At 39.5% G+C, this 22212-nt stretch overlaps 1 protein-coding gene across 4 annotated transcripts in view; it reads left to right on the forward strand.

Moving 5' to 3' along the window:
- The first annotated feature begins 217 nt into the window (after window positions 1–217).
- The window catches only part of TMCO1 (transmembrane and coiled-coil domains 1), a 66466-nt gene continuing 44471 nt past the window's right edge, over window positions 218–22212 (forward strand). The window contains exons 1-5 of one of the 4 annotated variants that reach the window (XM_034667225.1): window positions 218–447; window positions 773–850; window positions 6237–6296; window positions 18404–18450; window positions 19939–20006. In XM_034667225.1, coding sequence (XP_034523116.1) covers window positions 378–447; window positions 773–850; window positions 6237–6296; window positions 18404–18450; window positions 19939–20006 — 323 coding nt within the window. In that variant the 5' untranslated portion in view covers window positions 218–377. The remainder of the gene's footprint in view (window positions 448–772; window positions 851–6236; window positions 6297–18403; window positions 18451–19938; window positions 20007–22212) is intronic. The other 3 variants (XM_019794036.2, XR_002141676.2, XM_002914176.4) reach the window with 3 other exon arrangements.

Here is a 22212-nt window from a genome sequence, read left to right on the forward strand (position 1 = left end):
TGAGGCAGACGCGCAGCCCAGTGCACCCAGGAGGATTCCGGCCGATAGGAGGGTGCGAACAGACCCCTGCAAGCAGAAGCCACCAGGAGAAGTCCCGCCGCTGCAGTTCCGCCGCGGAAGCCCAAGTCCCAGCTCTCGCGAGATTCGGCCGGAGCGCCAGCCCCCGAACCGGCAAGTTTCCCGCTAGATTCGCGCGGCCACGCAACTCTCCGGAAGTAGCCGTTCCGGCGCTGTGCGCCGGAAGCGGAAGTGTGCCTCTAGTCTGTCAGTGTTAACTCGGTGGTCCAGAAATCCGGGGAAGTCGTTGTCGGTTAATTTTTGCGGGCTCTCGAGCGCTTCCCCTCTGGCGGGTGGGAGTGCAAAGAGGAAAGTGCGAGATGAGCACCATGTTCGCGGACACACTGCTCATCGTTTTTATCTCTGTGTGCACGGCTCTTCTCGCCGAGGGTGAGAGCGGCTGCTTCTCTGACGTTTGATCAGCCCCCACGGGAAGGATCCTAGGCCTGGGGACCCTCGCGTCACCAAGGGAGTGGTCGCGAGCCTTGCTTGCTTGGGGTTGGGGTGGGGGGTGCGGCGCTCATCTATTCCACGGAATAGGAGCCACTCGGAAATAGGAGCGGGAGGGGTAGCGTGGAATCCGGTTTAGGGTCAATGCTGGTAAATATAAAGCAAAAACTTGAAATCCCTCCTTACCCAACAGTTACCACCAGTAATAGTTTACTGTGACCATTACAAACATTTTTCTATTAGCATGTTGCTTTTAATATTTCAGGTATAACCTGGGTCCTGGTTTACAGGACAGACAAGTACAAGCGACTGAAAGCGGAGGTGGAAAAACAGAGTAAAAAACGTGAGTATGGCAACATGCTTTAGATACAGTTTCAACATGTCAAGTTCATTGAATGAATGTTCACAGTAAATGTTTTAGGAGCACCAACTGATACAAAAACTATATAGGAATACAAAGATGAATTTGATTTGAATTGAAGGCTATGTAGTTATATGCAGTATTGGATATTTTTATGCAAAATGTATAACACAAATGGCAGTGGAGCAAGGGACAGAAGTACTAGTTATGTGCTGTGGTGGTTCTAAAAAAGAGATCCCACAACAATTTGCAGTTGTGAGGGGCCATGGAAGCCTTTGTGGTGCAGATGGCCTGGTAGTCCTTCTTGGATAGTTAGAATTGGATAGAGAATGAGCTGGAGGTGGGAATTCCAGGCGAAGAAAATAGGATATGTACAAAAATGTGGAAATTGTAGTGAGAAGATGTGTTCGGAGAACAACAGGTCTTTATGATTAGTATCAAGGTGAGCAGTGTCTTCAGGGATAAGGCAAGTTTCAGTTGTGTGAGGTGGTTGAAGGAGAGTTGGAGTAAAAGGTTAAGAACAAGTACAGTTTGTTGTCTTTGAATAAAGCAGGACATAGGACTCCACAGGGCACAGCTGAGGGGGCTGTTAGAGGTATAATGTGAATGGTTCTTTATAGGCTTGATGTGGCTTTCAGTGTTTTTTTCTGCCTTACAAAGATTAAATATAACTTTTGTATCTTAAAATTCCTCTGACTTTCTGTATTCTGTGACACTTATGTCTTCGTAAGGGTTTAAAGTTCCCATCCTTGCAGTGTCTCACTTGACCCACGTAGCAACCTTTTGTGATTAGTTGTATAAATATTATTCTCTCTTTATAGAAAAGGAAATAGAGGTTCAGAGAGGTTAAATGACATACTAATGTCACGGAGCAAACAAATAATTAGAAATCAAACTCGGGCTTTTGAAATTATAGTTTACTGGTCCTTGACTTATTCAGTGTGGATAATGTACCTCAACATATTAAAAACCAGGCTCATTATCTTTACCTTCGTAAATGTGATCCTCCACCAGTATTTCTCTACTGATGAATGGTATCTTCATGCTTCTGATAGTGCAAGCCAGAAACCTTGATACACTGTCTTTGCTTGGCATTCAGAACACTACACTCTCTTGCTTTTGCTCTTATCTTGCAAGTCATTCTTCTTTTTTTTTTTTTTAACCGGGCGGTGGTGGTGGGGGGGTGTTGGGGAAAGGCAGAGGGAGCATGGGAGACAATCTTAAACAGGCTCCATGCCCAGCACAGGGCTTGAAGTGGGGCTTGATCCCACAACTTTGACCTAAGCTGAAATCAAGAGTTGGACTCTTAACTGACTGAGCCACCCAGACACCCCTTGCCAGTCATTCTTTTGCAATTTCCTCGTGGTTCCTCTTTTCAACCTCTTGGTGGGCACCCCAAATTCGTTTTTATCCCCCTATACTCACTCCCTTGGTGAATTTAGTCATGTGCTCTATTTGGCGGTGGCTCCCAAATTTATATCCCTAGCCCTCTCTCCTTGATGGAAGATCCATATATCCTTGTAATAACATTGTATGGCGAGCAATGGTAGCTACACTTGTGGGGAGCTTCTCTACACGTGTAGAGAAGTTGAATCACTATGTTGTACATTATTTTTTTTTTTTAAAGATTTTATTTATTTATTTGACAGAGATAGAGACAGCCAGCGAGAGAGGGAACACAAGCAGGGGGAGTGGGAGAGGAAGAAGCAGGCTCATAGCAGAGGAGCCTGATGTGGGGCTCGATCCCACAACGCCGGGATCACGCCCTGAGCCGAAGGCAGACGCTTAACCGCTGTGCCACCCAGGCGCCCCACTATGTTGTACATTAAAATTAACACTGAAATTAGCATTGTGTGTCAACTGTGCTCAAGTAAAGATTCATGTATTAATTTGTCAGTTATACTGTAATGTTGAATATACATTTCAAACCCAACATGTCCAAATTAAATACTTTTTCCTTGCTTAAGGCTGCTTCATTTGTTGCTTTCATTTGGTCAGTGGCAGGTCTATCCCTCTACTTGCTCAGGCCATAATCCTTGTGTAGTTATCTTTAATTCTTCTCACACACCCCACATCTAATACTTTTGGCTGCCTTCAGACATATCTAGAGTCTGACCACTTTCCATCACCTCCATTGATAACTACGTTCATCCTTTGCATGAATTACTGCAGCAGCCTCCAGCAAGTGTTACTGTTTCCCTGTAGTCTGCTCCCAAGAAAACAGCCAGAATAATCCCCCCCTTTTTTTTTTAAAGTAGCCTCCACATCCAGTGTGGAGCCCAAAGCAGGGCTTGAACTCAGTACTCTGAGATCAAGACCTGATCTGAGATCCAGATTCGGATGCTCAACTGACTGAGCCACCCAGGTACACCCAGAATAATTCTTTTTAAAGCTTATTAGACCATGTCCCATCCCTGCTCATAACTCTTTGATGGTGTCCCATTTTCACTGGAGAACAGCCAAAGTTCTCTGTGGCCTGTGGAGCTTCCCCTGTTACTGCCCTGATATTCTTCCACTCTCACACAGTCTGCTTCAACCACACTGACCTACTTCCTGTTCCTCACTGTACATCAGCCACACTTCTGTGCCGAGAGCTTTCTACTGGCTGTTCCCTCTGCCTAGAATGTTCTTCTCTATGAAATCTGCTTAGTTAACCCTCATATCTTCTTTAAATCTTTGTTCAAAACTTACTTCTGTGAGTCTTAACTTGACCACCCTCTTTAAAACTGCAGCCTGCCCCTCTTCTCTACTGCGGCTGCTCTTCCTTTCTCATACCCTGCTCTGTTCCCCCGCCCCCCCGTGGCTTTTGTTACTTCCTAATATATTGTATGATCTGTTACTGCATTGTGTTACTGTTTATTGTTTATCTCCACCTGCTAACATGAAAGCTTCACTAGGAGAGTGTTTTTGTTGTTCTGATGTATCCTGTGCACCTAGAACAGTGACTGGCACATAGTAAAAATTTAATAAATTTAATAAATATTTGCTGATTTGAATACTTGAATACTTTCTTCTCTCAGGACCCTGTATGTGCAGTCCACCATCAAGCCCTGTTAACTGTTCTCCTCCAGGAAAGTTTGCGATCTCTCCACATCCCTCCAGTTCTGCCGCCACCACGTCGTCTAGACGTCTGTCATGTTTCACGTGATCTACTGCAGCAGCCTTCTCATTGGTCTTTGGCGGCCACTCAGACTTACTCTCACAGGACATCCAAAGTCATTTTTCAAGACACAAATCTTATCTTACATGCCCTTCTCAAAATATTCTGTTTCTCCCCATTGCTTTTAGGACAAAGGTGGGGCTTGCAAGGCCTGCGCATAGTCTGGTACCTCTTGCCTTCCCCTCCAACTACATCCTGTATCACATTATTCCTTGCTCTCAGTTCTCTAGCCACTCAGGCCTTCCATCCTCTGGACTGGTCTTGCTTTTTCCTACTGTGGGTCCAGGCCTTATCTGCTCTTCCCTCTAACTGAAATAACTTTCCTAGTAAGTTTGTCTAGTAAATTCCCACTCATTCTTTAGCTCTCAGAACCTTATTTAGTCTTTCAGAAGGGTCAGATCTTCCTTTTATGGGCTCTACTTTATCCATAGACGTCTCCTTAGAACAGATTTATCTAGCCTCAGTCCAGTCTGCTAGAAGACTAGGTTAATGTTCACAGTACAATCTTATGTTTCTGTTCTCTAGCTTTCTTGTTTTTTATGCAGTTATGGTTAAATGCTAAGTAGTTATGTTATGGTCCTTCTGGGGAGGGAAAGAAATATTTTTTGTTTCCTTGGTTAATAGTAATGATAAAGGGTAGAACAGTCAATGTCTTCTGTCCGTTTTGTCTTTTAAAATGTTATTTCGGTAACATCTTGTAGAATTTGACTTAATTTCCTTTTATGATCTCATACTAGTAGGTTCACTCTAAATCTCTTTCTCCCCCATTGGTATATGTCATGTTTTATCTTTTATTTACATAAAAGAGTACCTGTACTTAGACACCAGTGCATATATTGAAATCACACACACACACACACACACACACACATTTTTAGTCAGCGCTTTACTGGTTCACTTGCAATATTGGAGTGAAATTGAATTTTACATCTCTTTGGTAAGGTAGTAATACCAATTTTAGAATTCAGGTAGCATAATTAATGTACTAAGGGAAAGAGTCTTACCTGCCAATTCTCTTTAATGCAACTTTTAGAAATAATACATGTACATGTTTGCTAGTAGAGGAAGTATGCTATTATACAGAACAAAGAATGTAAATAAACTAAAGGTAATTTTTGACATACCTATTCTTAGTCCATTCATAAGATGGACTATGATGGGTATATAGATCAAAGATAGTAAATGTAAAATATAAATAAATTACATTATTCCTCTTTAAAAGGTTATTTTTACTCTATCATCGTATTAATTGAAATGCATACAAAGAAGTTGGTCTTAGCTTCTTCCGTCTGTTTTTAAGTAATCTCTGTGCACAATGTGGGGCTCAAACTCACAACCCTGAGATCAAGAGTCACATGCTCCACTGACTGAGTCAGCCAGGTGCCCTGGTTTTAGCTTTTTTGACTCTCTTAATCTCCCTACCCTATGCATATGTCTGTCTTGCCAGTTTTTTTATTATAATTGTTATTAGATTATCTGCCCTCACTAGATTACTCTTTAGAGCGCAAGGATCATGTTTATCTTTTTATCTACCTAGAACAATGCTAATTACTTAGGCACCAATAATTGAATGAATGAATTCCTACCTTCTATAGTGAATATGAGAAGGGAACTATAATTAGCCATAGTTATCTGAGAGAGCAGAACTTGAAAACTGTTCTTTTTTTTTTTTTTTTTAAGATTTTATTTATTTATTTGACAGAGAGAGCAGCCAGCGAGAGAGGGAACACAAGCAAGGGGAGTGGGAGAGGAAGAAGCAGGCTCCTAGCAAAGGAGCCTGATGTGGGACTCGATCCCAGAACGCTGGGATCACGCCCTGAGCTGAAGGCAGACGCTTAACAGCTGCGCCACCCAGGCACCCCTGAAAACTGTTCTTAGAGTCAACCTACAGCAGTCACCCTCAGCTGGTGGTCTGAAAGCCATCTTAGTTTTTATTATGTTTCATTAAATATTATTATTGTGGCTTTATGCAAGGGTGTTTGATTGATGATGCTTCCAGTATTGTTGTCTTAGTCTTAGATTGCTGTTTCTGCCTTCTTCTGTCAGCAGGTGTGAGAGCAGATCGGTTGACTTGCTCATGACCATAATCGAAGGCAGTGTGTAACTTTCTCATGAGCTTCTTTCATTGGTTCAGCTGTTATAAAGTATCCTTCATTTCTTTAGTATAATGCATAATTAATTTTTACTGTGTTATTGTGTTGTTTACAGTGGAAAAGAAGAAGGAAACAATAACAGAGTCAGCTGGTCGACAACAAAAAAAGAAAATAGGTAAGATGAATTACTGATATACACCAAATTTAGAAAAAATAAATTTTGGAAATTTGGAAAATTTAAAATTGGAAAAAAATAAATTCTTAGGTGATGAAAATATAATAAAGTTGTTAACAGTGGTAACTCATGTTTGTATAATTTTGTGGTTTACAGAGCACTTGCATACATTATCTTACTTGATTCTCTCGTCCATTTTGTAGGGTAAATTTGAGCAGTTGCTACTGTTTGCTCTTAGCTTTTGAAGTTTTAGTAAAATAATGCTGACAGTTGTGGCTTTTGAACTTGGCTGAGGGTTCTTGGCATATTTGTAAAGTGTATTTTTTTTCATATGAGATGATTATTTCCAAGTCTGAGTTACTTGTATTGTTGCCATGACTTCCTTACTGAGAATTGACTGGTGATGAAAATCCACCAGCGGGTAGGAAATTTACTGCTGAGTAATTTTTATCTGGTCTGAGAAGTAATGACATGTTTTTGGTTTTTCACTGTAATTTAGAACTTAATTATAGAATGTAATTCTGTTCCAAAAAGACAATTTACAAATGATTAGATATGATTTATACTTTATGATGCTTCCTGACTCTGAAATTAGGAAAAAACTCTGAAACTGTGTTTTGTTCAGAAACTATGTCTCTACCTAGGTCACTGCCATTATATCCTAGGAGAGAATTCTACCAGGCTGGGCTGTGGCACTGTCCTGTTCCAATTAAAGCTTTTGAATTTAGTGTTTCTGGTGTTTTCTAAATGGCCTACTCATTTGGTTCTGTGGCAGGATGCTACTGTATGTCTGCTCTGTGTCAGTTGCTCTGGTGGGTCAGAGAAACAAAGTAGAAAAAATGCTATTAGGAAGTCTGTCTAGAGAGGGAAAACAGACCAGTGCAGTATGGTAAGTGTGTTTGTAGAGATATTTAAAAAAAGTAAAGAGAAAGGGTATCTAAACCAAACGAGGGGATTAGGTTTTCTTGAAGAGATAATGTTTTAATTGAATCTTGAAGCTTTAGTGTGAATTACTTAAATAAAAATATAAATAAATAAAATAGTGGACAAAATTTCTTGAGCAATTACCGTATGCAACACACTGAGGTAAACACTTTACATGTTTTAAAATTCTCTTAACAATTAATTGAATGTAGTAGTGAAGAATGTTACTTCATTTTTATAGATGAGAAAAATGAAGCTTTAATTAAGTTATTTGCCCTTGGTCAGTCAGTCAGTGGTAGATGGGATTAAGTTAGTGGTAGAAAAGGGGTTTGGTCCTGGTCATTTATAACTTTAGCATCCAGTTTTAAGTCTTGTACTTTCTAGGCATATACAAAACTATAGAGGGATCAAACAGGAAGGTATATACCTGGAACTATAAATAGCGTAATATAACAAACAAAAGAAGGTATGTATAAAGTATAGACAGATGAGGCTAGAGAAATAAGTAGAGCCTGTTCACAAAGATCTTTATAAATTAAACTAAGGTAATGAGTTTAACTCGTATCCACAAGGCTTTCCATCTTTCCATAACCATTAAAGGATTTAAGCAGAGGATTGACATCAGATTTTAAGGAAGAGAACTGTGGCAGTAGTTTGGAGATAAACGGGAGAGGGGATCATTCTGGAGACAGGAAGTCGTGAGGCTTTTTAAGTATCTTAGGTGCAAAAAAATAGCAAGGACCTGAACTTAGGTAGAGGCAGTAGTAATGGAATAGAAGGCATAGATTCAACTGATGTAGAGAAGTAGGAGTAACAGGACTTGATGACTGTTTAGATGTAGCCTGTGGAGAGAGGGATGAGTCTACAAAGAAGTTCAGATTTCTTTTTTTTTTTTTTAAGATTCTATTCATTTATTTTAGAGAGAGACAAACAGCCAGCGAGAGAGGGAACACAAGCAGGGGGAGTGGGAGAGGAAGAAGCAGGCTCCCAGTGGAGGAGCCTAATGCGAGGCTCGATCCCAGAATGCTGGGATCACGCCCTGAGCTGAAGGCAGACACTTAACGACTTTGCCACCCAGGCGCCCCAAGATTTCTGATTTGGAAAGGAAATATTGGAGGAGTAGCAAATTGGGATGGGGAATAAAAAGAGGATGATTTCAGGTTTGAACGTGTTGGATTTGAAATGCTTGTGGAACTATTTGGGACACAGTTGGATATATGGTGTAGGAGCTAGCAGAGGGATAAAGGTTATAAACAGATTTTAGAATCATATAATTTTAAGTAGTAATTGAGTTCATACACGGGGAGTTCATATACAGGGAGACTGTATAAAGTAAGAAAAGAAAAGGGCTGAGGACGGAGAGAGTCTTAAGGAAACAGAGGGAGCAGAAGTGGAGCTCTGCAGAAGTATTGCCAGAGAAGTCAGAAAGGGTTTGTCGTCGTAGCTGAGGGGAGAGTTTCAGGGGACAGAGAGGGTCCAAGGTGTTAAATGTCTAAGAGGCAAAATGGTATTGTTAGTGATGTAGCAAGAATGATTTCAGTGGCATGATGGGGGACAGAAGCCAGATTGTCGAGATGAGGAGGTAATGCGTGGTGAGGAAGTGAAGACATTGAACAGGGATCATTCTTTCAAGTAGCTTTGCTATAAAGGATAGGAAAGATATAAAAATGGAAGGCACATTACTCTCTGCCCTTAAATTGACAGCACAATCCGTCTAAAATGTAAATTACCTTAACATGGAATGAAACCTGGGAATATTTTGCTCACCAAAAAATATCAGAAGTTAAGAGAAATAATGCCTGTGAAGTGTTGGTTATCAACATCTTATCAGGAGTTACAAGATGTAATGTTTATGAGAAGTTTAAAAGACAATTTATCCATGCTCTAGATTTATAAATTTTACTCTAAGATTAAGCCAGACTCTCAGGAATCTGTAAAGCTAAACTGCATTATTTTGGACTCCCTAAAATTGCTTCTACTCTATTTCATCTTGACATATGTACTATTAGGCATGTTGTGAAAAACGCAGCCAGTTACAATTTTTTGTACTGCTACTGTGGAATACTTTTGGGAATATATTACAACATCACAATACTCTCTTGATGAACAGTTATGGAAACTTTTCTATTCATTTTCAGTGTCAAGAAAAGCAGTGTTAGGGGCGCCTGCTGGCTCAGTTGGTAGAGTGTGCAACCCCTTCATGTTGGGGTTAAGTTTGAGCCCCACACTGGGTATAGAGATTACTTAAAATAGTAAAAAAGAAAGGAAGGAAGGAAGGAAAGCAGTGATTCTCACAAATAATTGATTTACTTTTATTTTATGGGCTTTGCTTGAACTGATGGGTTTTTCCCCCTTTGAGCTAGTTGCTGATAAGCATAGAGTCAGATTTGCTGTTCATCTCCAACAACTTTACACAACCAATTCAATGTATTTCTGTGAATTGACTCTATCTACAGGTTTGTTATTATGCAACTCTTACTTTCCCTTTCCTCAGGTCCCCGCTTAAGCTTCTTTACAAGAATATAGACAGTAGTTGGGGGGAAGGTGATTCCGCTGCACTGAAGAAAGGAAGTTTTCAGTAGGAGGGGAGTGTGCAGCGTAGCAATAGGGTTTCAAAGAAGCAAAATGCCACTAATTTTACTAGGTGAAGCTTTTTGATAATGGTCTTGAGTAGGACCATTCATTCAAAGCTGAAATGTCTTATATTTGAACTGAAGATTTTAGGTTCTCCATTTTTTTTTTAAGATTTATTTATTTATTTGAGAAAGAGAGCGCATACACACATGGGGGAGGGGCAGAGGGAGAGAGAGAATCTCAAGCAGACTCCCCACTGAGCACAGAACCTGTCATCGTGGGACTCGATCAGAGGACCCTGAGATCATGACCTGAGCTGAAATTGAGTCAGATGCTTAACTGACTGGGCCACCCAGGCACCCCTTAGGTTCTGCATTTTTTTTTTTAAGATTTTATCTATTTTTATCTGAAAGAGTGAGAGAGTGAGCTTGGGGGGGGGCAGAGGGAGAGGGAGAAGCAGGTTCCCCACTGAGCAGGGAGCCTGGTGGGGCACTTAACTGACTGAGCTACCCAGGCACCCCTGGGTTTCCCATTCTTAATTTCAGGTGCAGATATTTTGGCTGTTTTACATTTCCCTCTCACAGAAGAGGAACAATTTTACTTTTGATATATGAATTTTATTTAGGTCTTTTGGCTACATACAAGTTACCTCAAGTAAAGAGGGATTTATTTTCAGAATATATGGGATCCAAAACTCAGGAAACAGTGAAGTAACTGGTTACAGGAAGGCAGGAACTGTTAAAGCAAGTCTGGTAGGCAGAACAAAGCCTGAAATGAAGTCAGACAGTGGATTCCAATATCTTTAAGGCTGCACTATTAATTAATTAATTATTTTTTGGAGAGGGGGAGTAGTAGGGGAAGGGCAGAGAGAGAGGGAAAGAGAATCTTAAGCAGGCTCCACGCTGTGATTTGGAGCTCAGTCTCACAACCCTAAGATCATGACCTGAGCTGAAATCGAGAGACAGACGCTTAACCCACTGAGCCACCCAGGGGCCCCTGAGGCTGCACTATTAATGTATACTTCTCTCTCTTTTTGTTGTTCAACTTCCCCCGCTTTCTCTATAGTGTTTTTCTTTTTCTTTTTTTTTTTTTTTAAGATTTTTTAATTATCTATTCAACAGAGATAGAGACAGCCAGCGAGAGAGGGAACACAAGCAGGGGGAGAGAGAGAGGAAGAAGCAGGCTCATAGCAGAGGAGCCTGATGTGGGGCTCGATCCCATAACGCCGGGATCACGCCCTGAGCCGAAGGCAGACGCTTAACCGCTGTGCCACCCAGGCGCCCCTCTATAGTGTTTTTCTAGCATTTAGGTTTTGCCTACATGTAACTTTGCCTTGTGTCCTAGAGTTCTTCCTATGTCAGTATTACCCGTAATGTGCTCTGTAGACCCCCTACGTCAGTATTGCTTGAGATATTTGTTAAGATCGAAGGGTTCTGAGTCTTCCTCCCAGACTACTAATCAGAATCTCTGGACGTGGGACCCAGGAATCTGCTGTTTTAACAAGCTTCTCAGATATTCTTAGACAAACTAAAGTTTGAGAGCCCGTGCTATATGATAATTTTTCTGTTTCTGCTCCCACAGTTAGTTGATTTAGTATTCCAAGATTTTCTGGTTTAAATTTCTGAGAGAAGGAATCTGGTTGGCTTGACTCATCTCTGTGCACCATAGGTCATGAGAAAGCATATGGATTGGCTGCCTTTTAGGTCAGTAGTGGCAGGGCAGGAGTGATAGGAATCTTTGAAAGGCTGACCCTCAACAAAGACTATGGTAAGAGGCAGATATCCCCAGAAGATGTCTGGGGAAGGAGGGCAGGCATTTAGAGCTTGACTGAGTACAGCGTGGGTATCTCTTTTCTTAGTAACTTGGAATTGTGGGAGGAAATTTTTGAAATTTAATTTATTTTGGGCCCTGAATTTATATATTCATTCTAGGCCTTTATCTATACTATTTGGATTTTCTATAAAAGAAGACTGCCTCAGGCATTTTGTTTAAATTCTGCTTCTTCTCCATGAAAAAATCTACATGAAATTTCAAGGGTATATTAATTGGTTTTCCATTCAAGACAACTCAGAATGTCGAAATGCTATGGGGTACCTAATTCTTTTAATCCTATAGACCGGTACCTACTATTTTGATCATCTCTTCCTTATTTGAAAATATTCTCCGTCTCCCAAACTGCTTGTTGGATCTGACCACCCAGTTGGCTCCAGTGTTGATTTCCGTTCTTTGACAGAAAAGACACTGGTTATTGACTAAGGTGTATGATGAAGTGTTCCTTTCTTAAATAAATTATGTTATCTTGTAGTACATAGCCTAATGCTGTCAAAAATGTGTAATAAATTGGCTTAATGTCTGTTCATTGTATGGTCAGAATAGATGTCATCATTGCTCCTAGCTGATTCCCGTAGCTACAAGAAATATAGCCTCCTTTTAATTGAGTATTCCCTTTTAGAATTTAAATTTTTCCTTTTGCCTGACAGCTGGGATAATAAGTCATTCTAAAACATAAATGTATCTTCTTCATATTTCTAGTTGTTCTCTCCATGAAGTTTCCTCAGCTTTCTTAGAGGTTGTATTCCCAAAATTCAGTAGTGAGAGGATGTATAGAATTCTCACCAAATGGAGGGATTGAGGCATGAATTTCCCCTGTATTAATTCTGAAGATTCCTGCTAATAAACAATTTACATTATCATTTCAGAATAAATTGCTTGAATTTATTTTACCTGCTAATATGATATTTTTAGGAATTATTCCTCTGGGGAAACACAATTTCTTTTTATGGGGAAAGCAGCTTCTTTTTAAAAAAGGTATTTTTTTCTGTTTTGTTCTTTCTTTTGCCACACCATGTTTTGTTGGAGATTGGGTTTTTCTCGCTCTTTCTGGGCTATGAGGTTCTTTCCAGGCTACTTCATAGCAAGTTGGGTCTGGAGCATCACCTCCCACTGGAACCCAAAGATCTAGGAGGAGCTTTGGTCCTGTGACTAGGCTTTCAGTGGGTTTGCCAAAGCAGATTTACCCAATCTGGGCCCTGAGATCATCTTAGATACCCAGTGAAGAGAATTCCCAGGAAGGCTCAGCTGCCTCTCAGACTATCTGTGAAGTATTAATAAAGAACCTTGGTAAATTGACTCTCGACCCTAGTATCAAACTCCCTTCCCCTCTACCAGAATATCCATCCCAACAGCAGGATAGAGAGAAGAAACCACAGGGGTTCGTTGACCGCATCCTCAGCAGCAGGAGGAGGGGTGGAGTAAGGAGTTTGTTAACTGCTTGGAGAGAAAAGATGGAAAGCATGATACGATTGGTTCAATACCAGCGCTACCTCAACCAGCTGTCCAAGCTTCAAAAAGATCTACAGCAGAAGGAAATTGAGGGTGAATCAAGAGTGGACAGATTTAGATGTAGCTGTCATTATTGCCTGTATCATAAAGATCTTTCTGAGGATAGCAGCATGGAGAATAATTATGACATGGAGCCAGTGTAAACATTAACTTTATTCTTGTACTGTTTCTTCTTGCTAGTAATTTTAGGATTGTTTTGCAGCAGCTTGGGAAAGCTGTTTTATGTTAGGGCAGACTGTATAATATTTTGATAATCTATGATATATGGTCTGTCTTTTTTGTATCTTTTCTCTCTTGATACCAGTAATTTTGTGGAATACTGTAGTTTGCATTTAAATGACTTCAGTGTAGTTCCACTTTTTGATTTGACCTAAGGAAGCACTAATAGGTTTTGAGTGGCGCCTGTGTGTTTGAGAGGCCTGAAGTCATTAAGATAAAACCTAAGATCAAAAATTGGAAGCCCGTTAACTTGTGCAGAAGGAATACACAGCAATCATTGGGTGGTTTGGTTAGAGCGTAATTAGGCAGCGTGTGTACGCTATATTTTCTGGTTTCCAACAATTGAATTGTAATAAAATTTTTTTGATGTGCTGTTTCAGTTTTCAGTAGCAAATGTGTGTGTAGAGGATCTTATTAAAATTGAGACTTTTTTGAATACCTCTTAAAAAAAGAAAAAAGGTACTGTTTTCAATATGATTTATTAGAACTTGGGTTATTCTCATATAAACCATGTATTACATGGTTGTATTGACAGGCCAGTCGCCATAAACTTATCTAACCCAGAATGGAACATAAAAACTTTATTCTTAGGAATAATTGTTTTTGTTTTGGGGGTTTTTTTTTTTGGTAATATTGGTAACTAAAAGCAAAATTGAATGTGAAATAACATTTTAAAATTCATTTAAACCATGGAGGCTTAAAGAAAAGTAAGATTTTTGGGGGCGCCTGGGTGGCTCAGTCATTAAGCATCTGCCTTTGGCTCAGGGCAAGATCCCAGCGTTCTGGGATCGAGCCCCACATCAGGCTCCTCTGCTGGGAGCCTGCTTCTTCCTCTCCCACTCCCCGCTTGTGTTCCCTCTCTCGCTGGCTGTCTCTCTCTCTGTCAAGTAAATAAATAAATCTTAAAAAAAAAAAAAAGTAGATTTTTATTTTTTATTTTTATTTTTTATTTATTTATTTTTTTAAAGATTTTATTTATTTATTTGACAGAGATAGAGACAGCCAGCGAGAGAGGGAACACAAGCAGGGGGAGTGGGAAAGGAAGAAGCAGGCTCATAGCAGAGGAAGCCTGATGTGGGGCTCGATCCCACAACGCCAGGATCACGCCCTGAGCCGAAGGCAGACGCTTAACGACTGCGCTACCCAGGCGCCCCAAAAGTAGATTTTTAAAAAATTTTTTTATTCATCCTACAGAGAGAGAGCACAAGCAGGTAAAGTGGCAGGCAGAGACGGAGAAGGAGAAGCAGGTGCCGATGTGGGGCTCGATCCCAGGACCCTGGGGTCATGACCTGAGCCAAAGGCAGACCCTTAACTGATTGAGCCACCCAGGCGCCCCAGAAAAGTAGATTTAATCATGATGTAAAAGGTAGGACTTGTAAAGACTTAAACTTTCCACTTCTCATTGTGTCTAATAGAATATCCTTGCAAAACCTGAATAATGTATTTTAAAATAATGAGAACGAATAACTGAAACAAATCTTTGCCCAGCAGTTATTAGAGTCAAGGTTTGGTAGTTATAATAGAAGAGAGAGAGAGGAGTTTAATGATTTTCTAAGAGTTGAAAGAAAAAGGTGTGTTAAAAGAATGTGTGGTGAGAGAGAGAATACGAATATGAACATCTGACATGTGATGAACAGAGTTGGGAGTGGAGAAAAATGAAAATGGAAAGTCTTTGGATCAGGCATTTCCCCAGCAGCCATTTCAAGGTATCATCAGTTTTGGGGGTTTAGTGGGAAGAAGGGAAGGTGTATAAAGCTAAATGTAGCTTTATGGGGATATTTAGAAGTTTATTGTTTATAACTTGGGGCGTGGCTGAAATTGTTTCCCTACTGATAACATTTCCATTAGATCAGATTTGCTCTGTCCCAAATGCACATTTTTGGATTCCTGAGGATGGTGACATTGTCTAGGACATTTGAATATTAACTTCCTTGTTTTTGTAATGTTTATGCTTCTTGAGGCATCTTAGCATTTCCTACCCACAAACATATCAGGTTCATTTCAGATGAAATTTTGCATGTGTAATGTTTCCCTGTTAAATATATTTGTTTAGTTTGTTGTTTCTTTATTCTGTTTCTTCTTTTTGTTCCTTTTCTCTACAGAGGCATCTTTTTAAAAAATCAACTTTACCTTTTTATTATACTATCTTTTTTGTTCTCTTCTGTTGGGAATGGTCCCTAGTGAAAAGTGAAATCACTAGTGTATATAACGCACACCTTTCAGGTAGCCTCAGACCTAATCAGCTGTTACTGTCCATGGGTAAAATCCCTGTGCTTAGAGTTAGTCTTAGCTTCCTCTCCTCTTGCATCTGACTAAATCTTGTGCAGCTGACAGTGCTGTGCCACGGATTTACCAGAGATAAGTCGGAGGTGAATATCTGTATCTTTTACCTCCTCCAAAACCAAGTGAATATTAATTTATTTTTGAGTTATTTGACACCAACTAAAACTACTTTGTGTGTGGTGGTAGTACTTTATAACAACCTGAATTGAAGAATCATCAGGAACCATAGTAGTGTTGGTGTATACATAATCCTGTGCTGCTGTAGTCTTATTAAGCTGTGTAGACGCTGTCTACCCTGGTAATACTTACAGTTATTGTTTCTGTGTGGACTTAGCTTCAGAAAAACTATGTCACCTCAGTTTGCTTTCAACTTTTAGTCTCTTTGTGCTTTTTCTGTCTATTCAGGCTATCAGCTTCATCATAAAGGACTACCCCCCACCCCCAAAAAAGGGACTACTTTCCCTAGAAAAGGATTTTTGGTATGCTGTATCTTCAGATCAGGTTTTATTATACTGTTAAATCATTCATGAAACAATACTGAGCACATACTACAATATTAGCAACTAACGACATGCCAGTTACTGAGGATACAGAGATGAAGAAGGCATAGAGATTCCTTGGTCTCCAGGAACCTGTCATCTAGTTGGTTTGTTGGGTATATAAATAGATCATTATAAGAGAATGTACAAATTTAGTATAATGATAAAGTTGTGCATGGAATATTCTGGAAGCATAAAGAAAGGACTTTTAATCCAGTGTCTAATACAGCAGCCATTAGCTACATTTGGCTTTTTAAATTAATTTAAGTTCAATGAAGTTAAAATTTTAGCCCCTCAATCACACTGGCCACATTTTATTTGCTCAGGAGCCACATGTAATTAATGACTACTTTATTGACAGGACAGATACAGAATATCTTCATAATTATTGAAAACTCTATAGAATATTATTGACTAAGGAGTCAGGATTTTAAAAAGGAGTTGACAGAAAACTGAGGCTTAAAAGTTGGGTACTAGGTAGCTGGGAAGAGGTTAGATAGGGACAGAATAAAACATTCTAGGTAGAAATGCCAGTTGGTTGAGACTGAGGAGTTTCTTGGGATGTGTGGGTTTTAGAGCTAAAACTGGAACAGTCCTGGGAAAACTGGAACAGTTGGTCACCAAAGTAGAAAGGACTTCATGAACAAAGACGCTGGATCTAGAGAAAAGCTTCACATATAGAGCTGCTTACATTTCTTTGGTGTTGTAGGAACATAACATTTCATGTGAGGGATTGGAAACGAGGCTGCAAGGACAGACATCAGACTTGCAAGTGACACTGGAACATGACCTTGTAAGAGATGAAAGGCCATGCCAGAATTTTAAGCCGGGGGGTTATCATAATTCTGGTCAGTTTTACATTTTAGGCAGATCTGATGGGCAGCTATGTGGAAGATGGATTTGAGGGAGCAAGTTTGGTGGCAGTGAGATGCTAGGAGACTTGAAGTAATATAGGTAAAGAAATTAGAAATCCTAAGGACATGGTGGTGAGAGGGAGAGTTTCATAAATATTTATGAGTTATGTGGGGCGCCTGGGGGGCTCAGTCAGTTAAGCGTTCGACTCTTGGTTTTGGCTCTGGTCATGATCTCTGAGTCCTAGGATCCAGCCCCGCATCAGGCTCCCTGCTCAGTGGGGAGTCGGCTTGAGATTCCCTTCCCTTTCCCCCCTCTATGTAGTAGATAATCAGTAAGTATTTGTTGAATAAATTAATCCCAGTGATAATAATACATGATCAAAGAGAGCAGTAGCATAGTGTACATAGAGATTATTGGCTTGGGAGTTGGGAAACTTGGATTCTAGTCCTGGCTTTGCCATAGAATGCTCACGGGGTCTCTACCAAGTCACTTCCCCTAAGCAGGACCTCAGTTTCTTCCTGGAAACAATGAAATCCCTTACGTTGATGGAATACAGCAAATAAGGGCATTAATGTACAGTTGAGACTTCTTTAAGCAGTTTGGGTTGTGTGTATATAACAACTTTTCTTAAAATATATGTGAAATTTTCTAGCTTTCTAAGTGACTTACCTAGAAAACTATGCTTGTTTTTAGAGTAATTAGTCTGTAATATGAAAGAACCTGAATTTTAAATTTGTCTTGATTGGCTTTTACTTTTAGACTCTGCTCACTTGAAGAAACTGAAAGGGGGGAAAAACATAAGAGATGAGTAGTTCATATTTGAAACCTAAGTACAATCATTATGTTTACACTTTCCATCAGTGTAGTATAAAAGTATATCTTAATGTACACAGTTAAGACACTTAATACCAGAGGTAATTTTTAATTAATCTTTAAAGATTTTTATTTATTTAAATTGAAATATTTGGGACGTCTGGGTGACTCAGTCGGTTAAGTGGCTGCCTTCGGCTCAGGTTGTGATTCCAGGATCCTGGGATTGAGTCCTGCGTCAGGCTCGCTGCTCAGTAGGGAGTCTGCTTCTCCCTCAGCCTGCTGCTCCCCCTGCTTATACGTGCTCCCTCTCTCTCTCTGACAAATGGATAAGTAAAATCTTTTTTTAAAAAAATTAAATAAATAAATAAATATTTTGGTGCTCTGCTGCATTTGAATTTTCCGCTGATATAAAGTATACAGTATCACAGGTACTCAGCTCATCTTGTTATTAAGTGATACTGAGACAGAAGTGCTTTTATAGTCACCAGTCAGTGACAATTTAACATCTGCTTTGTTCTCCGCATTGTGTATATTAACCAGTTTGTTCATTCTTTTCAGAGAGGCAAGAAGAGAAACTGAAAAATAACAACAGAGACCTATCCATGGTAAGAGTCCGAAGATTAATAGTGTGGTAAACCACAAAATGTTTTATAGCATAAGACTCCGATTTGCGTTAAATACATTGTACTTATCTTTTCAGAAATTCACCTGATAATGTCATGGGTGTTCCTGGACCAGATGGAAGTGAAAATATGCTCTTGGGCTTAAACTTCATTTCAGTAATAAGAGAAGCTCTCTTGGGCTGTCTCAGAGGTCATAGTTTTTCCCTTTCTCACAGTTCTTGATTAGCTTTGCCCTTCTGTTTCAAATGAAGTAGTCTGTTTTCTTTTTTCCTCATGTCATTGCTGAATCTTTGGTTTTCTGGTGACCTGTGTCACGCCAGTATCTGAGTTGGAGCATTATAGATGGCCTTTATTGCTGCCTTTGTTCTTTAAGAGGCCTTTTGTACTGCGTGTCAGGCATACTATAAAGTGTAAAGAAAAATGATTTTATTACCCATCAACTCATCATTTATAAAGAGTAGAGTTTATTCAAGAGTTTTTCTAAGGCATAGGTAGGCTAATTATATGGCTTGACCAATTTTTCTGTTTAATTTCTGTGTGTTTAACACAGGACATCTGAATGGTGCAACAGTTGTCTTTGTTTTCTGAGACCTTTGCTGTATTGTGTTTCTTGCAGTTCTTATCGAGTAAGGCTGTAATTTAGCAGTGCAGCTTTTTGAAAATAGCTTTTCTGTTGACATAGTTGTTAAGTGTTTATAAGACCAAATTTGGAAACTACAGAAAGAAGAGAGAAAAATTGCTGATAAACCTGTCATCCAGGGGCCCAGGTTAGCTCAGTCACGTGACTCTTGATCTCAGGGTCATGAGTTCGAGCCCCACTTTGGGTATAGAAATTACTTAAAAATAAAATCTTTAAAAAAACAAACAAACAACTGTCATCCAGAGATAACAACTGTTAATCTTACATCTTTATGATCTTTTGTTTATTTATACTTTTACCATGTATGTAATTAAGAAGTTAGCTGCAAGTAACAGAATACCTAGCTAACAATGACTTGAACAGATAAAGATTTTTTTTACTTGTTCAAGAAGTCCAGAGGTTGGTAGTCCTGGGCTGGGGTAGCAGCTCAGTATTGTTATTAAGGATTTAGGTTAGCCATTCTTAGATTATGGTGGTTTGGTTATTTGATGACGCTTTATCCTTTGTCTTCAGGCATTATGTTTTTCATTCCAGACAAGAAGAATGGGCAAAAGACCTAAAGGGATACTGGCCAAGTTTGTCCCTTTTAAAAGTGCCATTCAGTACTTGTACTTGTAACTCACTGACCAGAACTGGGTCACATGGCCACCCCAATACTATTCATCAGAAGGGGGCAAGGAGAAGGGCTTGGAGGTGGAGGGTGGGTTAGCCAATAAACAACTTTTTGCCATGGAGTGCCTTTTAAACATGACATGAAACCGAAATTTTTGGGTGTGCCTTAGTAGTGGTTTTCTTCAGTGTGAAATGACAATTTGTTGGTCTCTTTACAGGTCCGAATGAAATCCATGTTTGCAATTGGCTTTTGTTTTACTGCCTTAATGGGAATGTTCAATTCCATGTGAGTATCCTTTAATAATATGGTTTTACCTAACTGTTGTTCTATAAGTGTATTTTTGAGCAATTAACTTTTTTTTTTTAAAGATTTTATTTATTTATTTGAGAGAGAGAGAGCAAGCACGTGCGGAGGGCAGAGGGAGAGGGCGAAACAGGCTCCCTGCTGAGCAGGGAGCCTGATGTGGGACTCGATCCCAGGACCCTCGGATCATGACCTGAGTCGAAGGCAGATGCTTAACTGACTAAGCCACCCAGATGGCCCAGCAATTACTCTTTGGGTAATATTTTATTTTGATACTTCAAATTTACAGAAAGGTTTCAAGAATAATATATCCATTATCCAGATTCACAGTTGTTAATATTTTGCTCTGTTTTCATTCTCTTTCTGCCTCTTCATATCATCTTTGTACTCATTCATTACATACATTATGTATTTTTCTTAATTATTAATTATTCATGCCCCTTTATCCATAGCTACGAAAATGTGTGGGATTTTTTTTTTTTTAAGATTTTATTTATTAACTTGGCAGAGAGAGACCACAAGCAAAGGGATCCACAGAGGTTGAGGGAGAGCACCAGAGGGAGAGGGGAAGCAGACTCTGCACTGAGCAGGGAGCCCAATGTGGGGCTCGATCGTAGGACCCTGGGATCATGACTTGAACTGAAGGCAGATTCTTAACTGATTGAGCCACTCAGGCCCCCCATGACTACTAAAGTGTATATTTTCTAAGAACATGGACATTCTCTTATATTCTAGCCAATTGTTAAGTGTTTATAAGACCAAATTACCAAATTCAGTTACCAAAATCCAATTACCAAAATCAAGGAAATTCAATTTTGAGAGAATGCAATTATAACTTTCTCATGCTCTTTAATATCAAGGATCTTTAATGTATAAGTTAAAGACCCAGGTATTATGGAGCCTCTAAAAAGAATTTAATATGTCTTCTGTGTTTTGAAGTTACTTACCAGCACACTGGTTCAAAATGAAGGGAGTCATAGAGTGATGTTTGACTCTTAAAATAGAGTCTTAACAATGATAAAGTAAGTTACTGTTATCTAAACTGGCAGATAGCAGACCTGAGTAATTGTGGAACTGCTTTTGACAGAAACTGGGAAAATATCCAAAGATGACAAGAAGTCATTTATTACATTTCAAGGCCCACCTGAATCATCCCATGGGAATGAGAATTTCCCTCACTTCCTCTTTTCCTTCCTTTCCTCCTATTCTTCCTCCCCCACTTCATTTCTGTCTGTCTCTCCCTCTCCCTGTACCTCCCCCCCTTCCTCCAGCCCATTCTTTCCTCCCCCCAGGTTCAGTGCCTATGTTGTGCCAGGCATTGTGCTAGTATCAGCATATAACAAATAAGGTGTGGCCCCTGCCCTCAGTAATAATCAATTTTATGGGAAGAAAGGATAGATGAGCAAATACATTGATGGATGCTATAATAGAAATCTGTGTGAAGTGCAGTTGGGGGAAAAGAAGTGAGTGGCAGTTTTTACTTAGGTGAGGGACTAGTGGCGGTATCTAGATGGTTTTAATGTAAAATTTCCTTTTAACTAATGATTACTAAAATTATAGACCCTTAGAGCTGAAGGGGACCTTTGGAAGGTGAAATAACTTGCCTAAGGTATCTAGAAGTCTTCTGATTTCTGGCTTATAATTCTAAACTCAATACTCTTTCCATCCTGCCGTACTTTCTCTCATATCTTGGGTACATATCCTCATGAGCTACCAGGCAAAGCAAACACTGAAAGGTTTTATAGTTAACTACTGAGTGTCCATGGTACAACTCAAATACTCAAATATTCTCCCTAAAGTGTTGCCTTCTGGACAGTATAGAGCAGGCTAACTACTCATCTGTCCTTTTTAAATTTGATGCTTAACTTCTGTTTACTTTTCTCATACTTCTGATGTTTTACATAATATTTTTTAAATTTTTTTAAATAATATTTTTAAGGTTAGTGTTATGTCTGTGTGTCTGTTCTGATTAGCCTCAGCTTGATTGTGTGATTTTTGTGACAGATTTGAGTCCTGCTTTGCTAGAGATTCAGCATTTTATTTTATTCCTTGATCTGATGTTCCTTTACTAAACTTATATTTATGTCCCCTTCTACTAGACTGTAAGTTCCTTATAGTCTTCCCATGTAAGAGTTTTTATATCCTTAGGGTTTTAGGGCTTATATAGATGTTTACTGAATAAATTTTA

The sequence above is a fragment of the Ailuropoda melanoleuca genome, chromosome 8 (genome assembly GCF_002007445.2).
Source record: "Ailuropoda melanoleuca isolate Jingjing chromosome 8, ASM200744v2, whole genome shotgun sequence".
Taxonomy (NCBI): domain Eukaryota; kingdom Metazoa; phylum Chordata; class Mammalia; order Carnivora; family Ursidae; genus Ailuropoda; species Ailuropoda melanoleuca.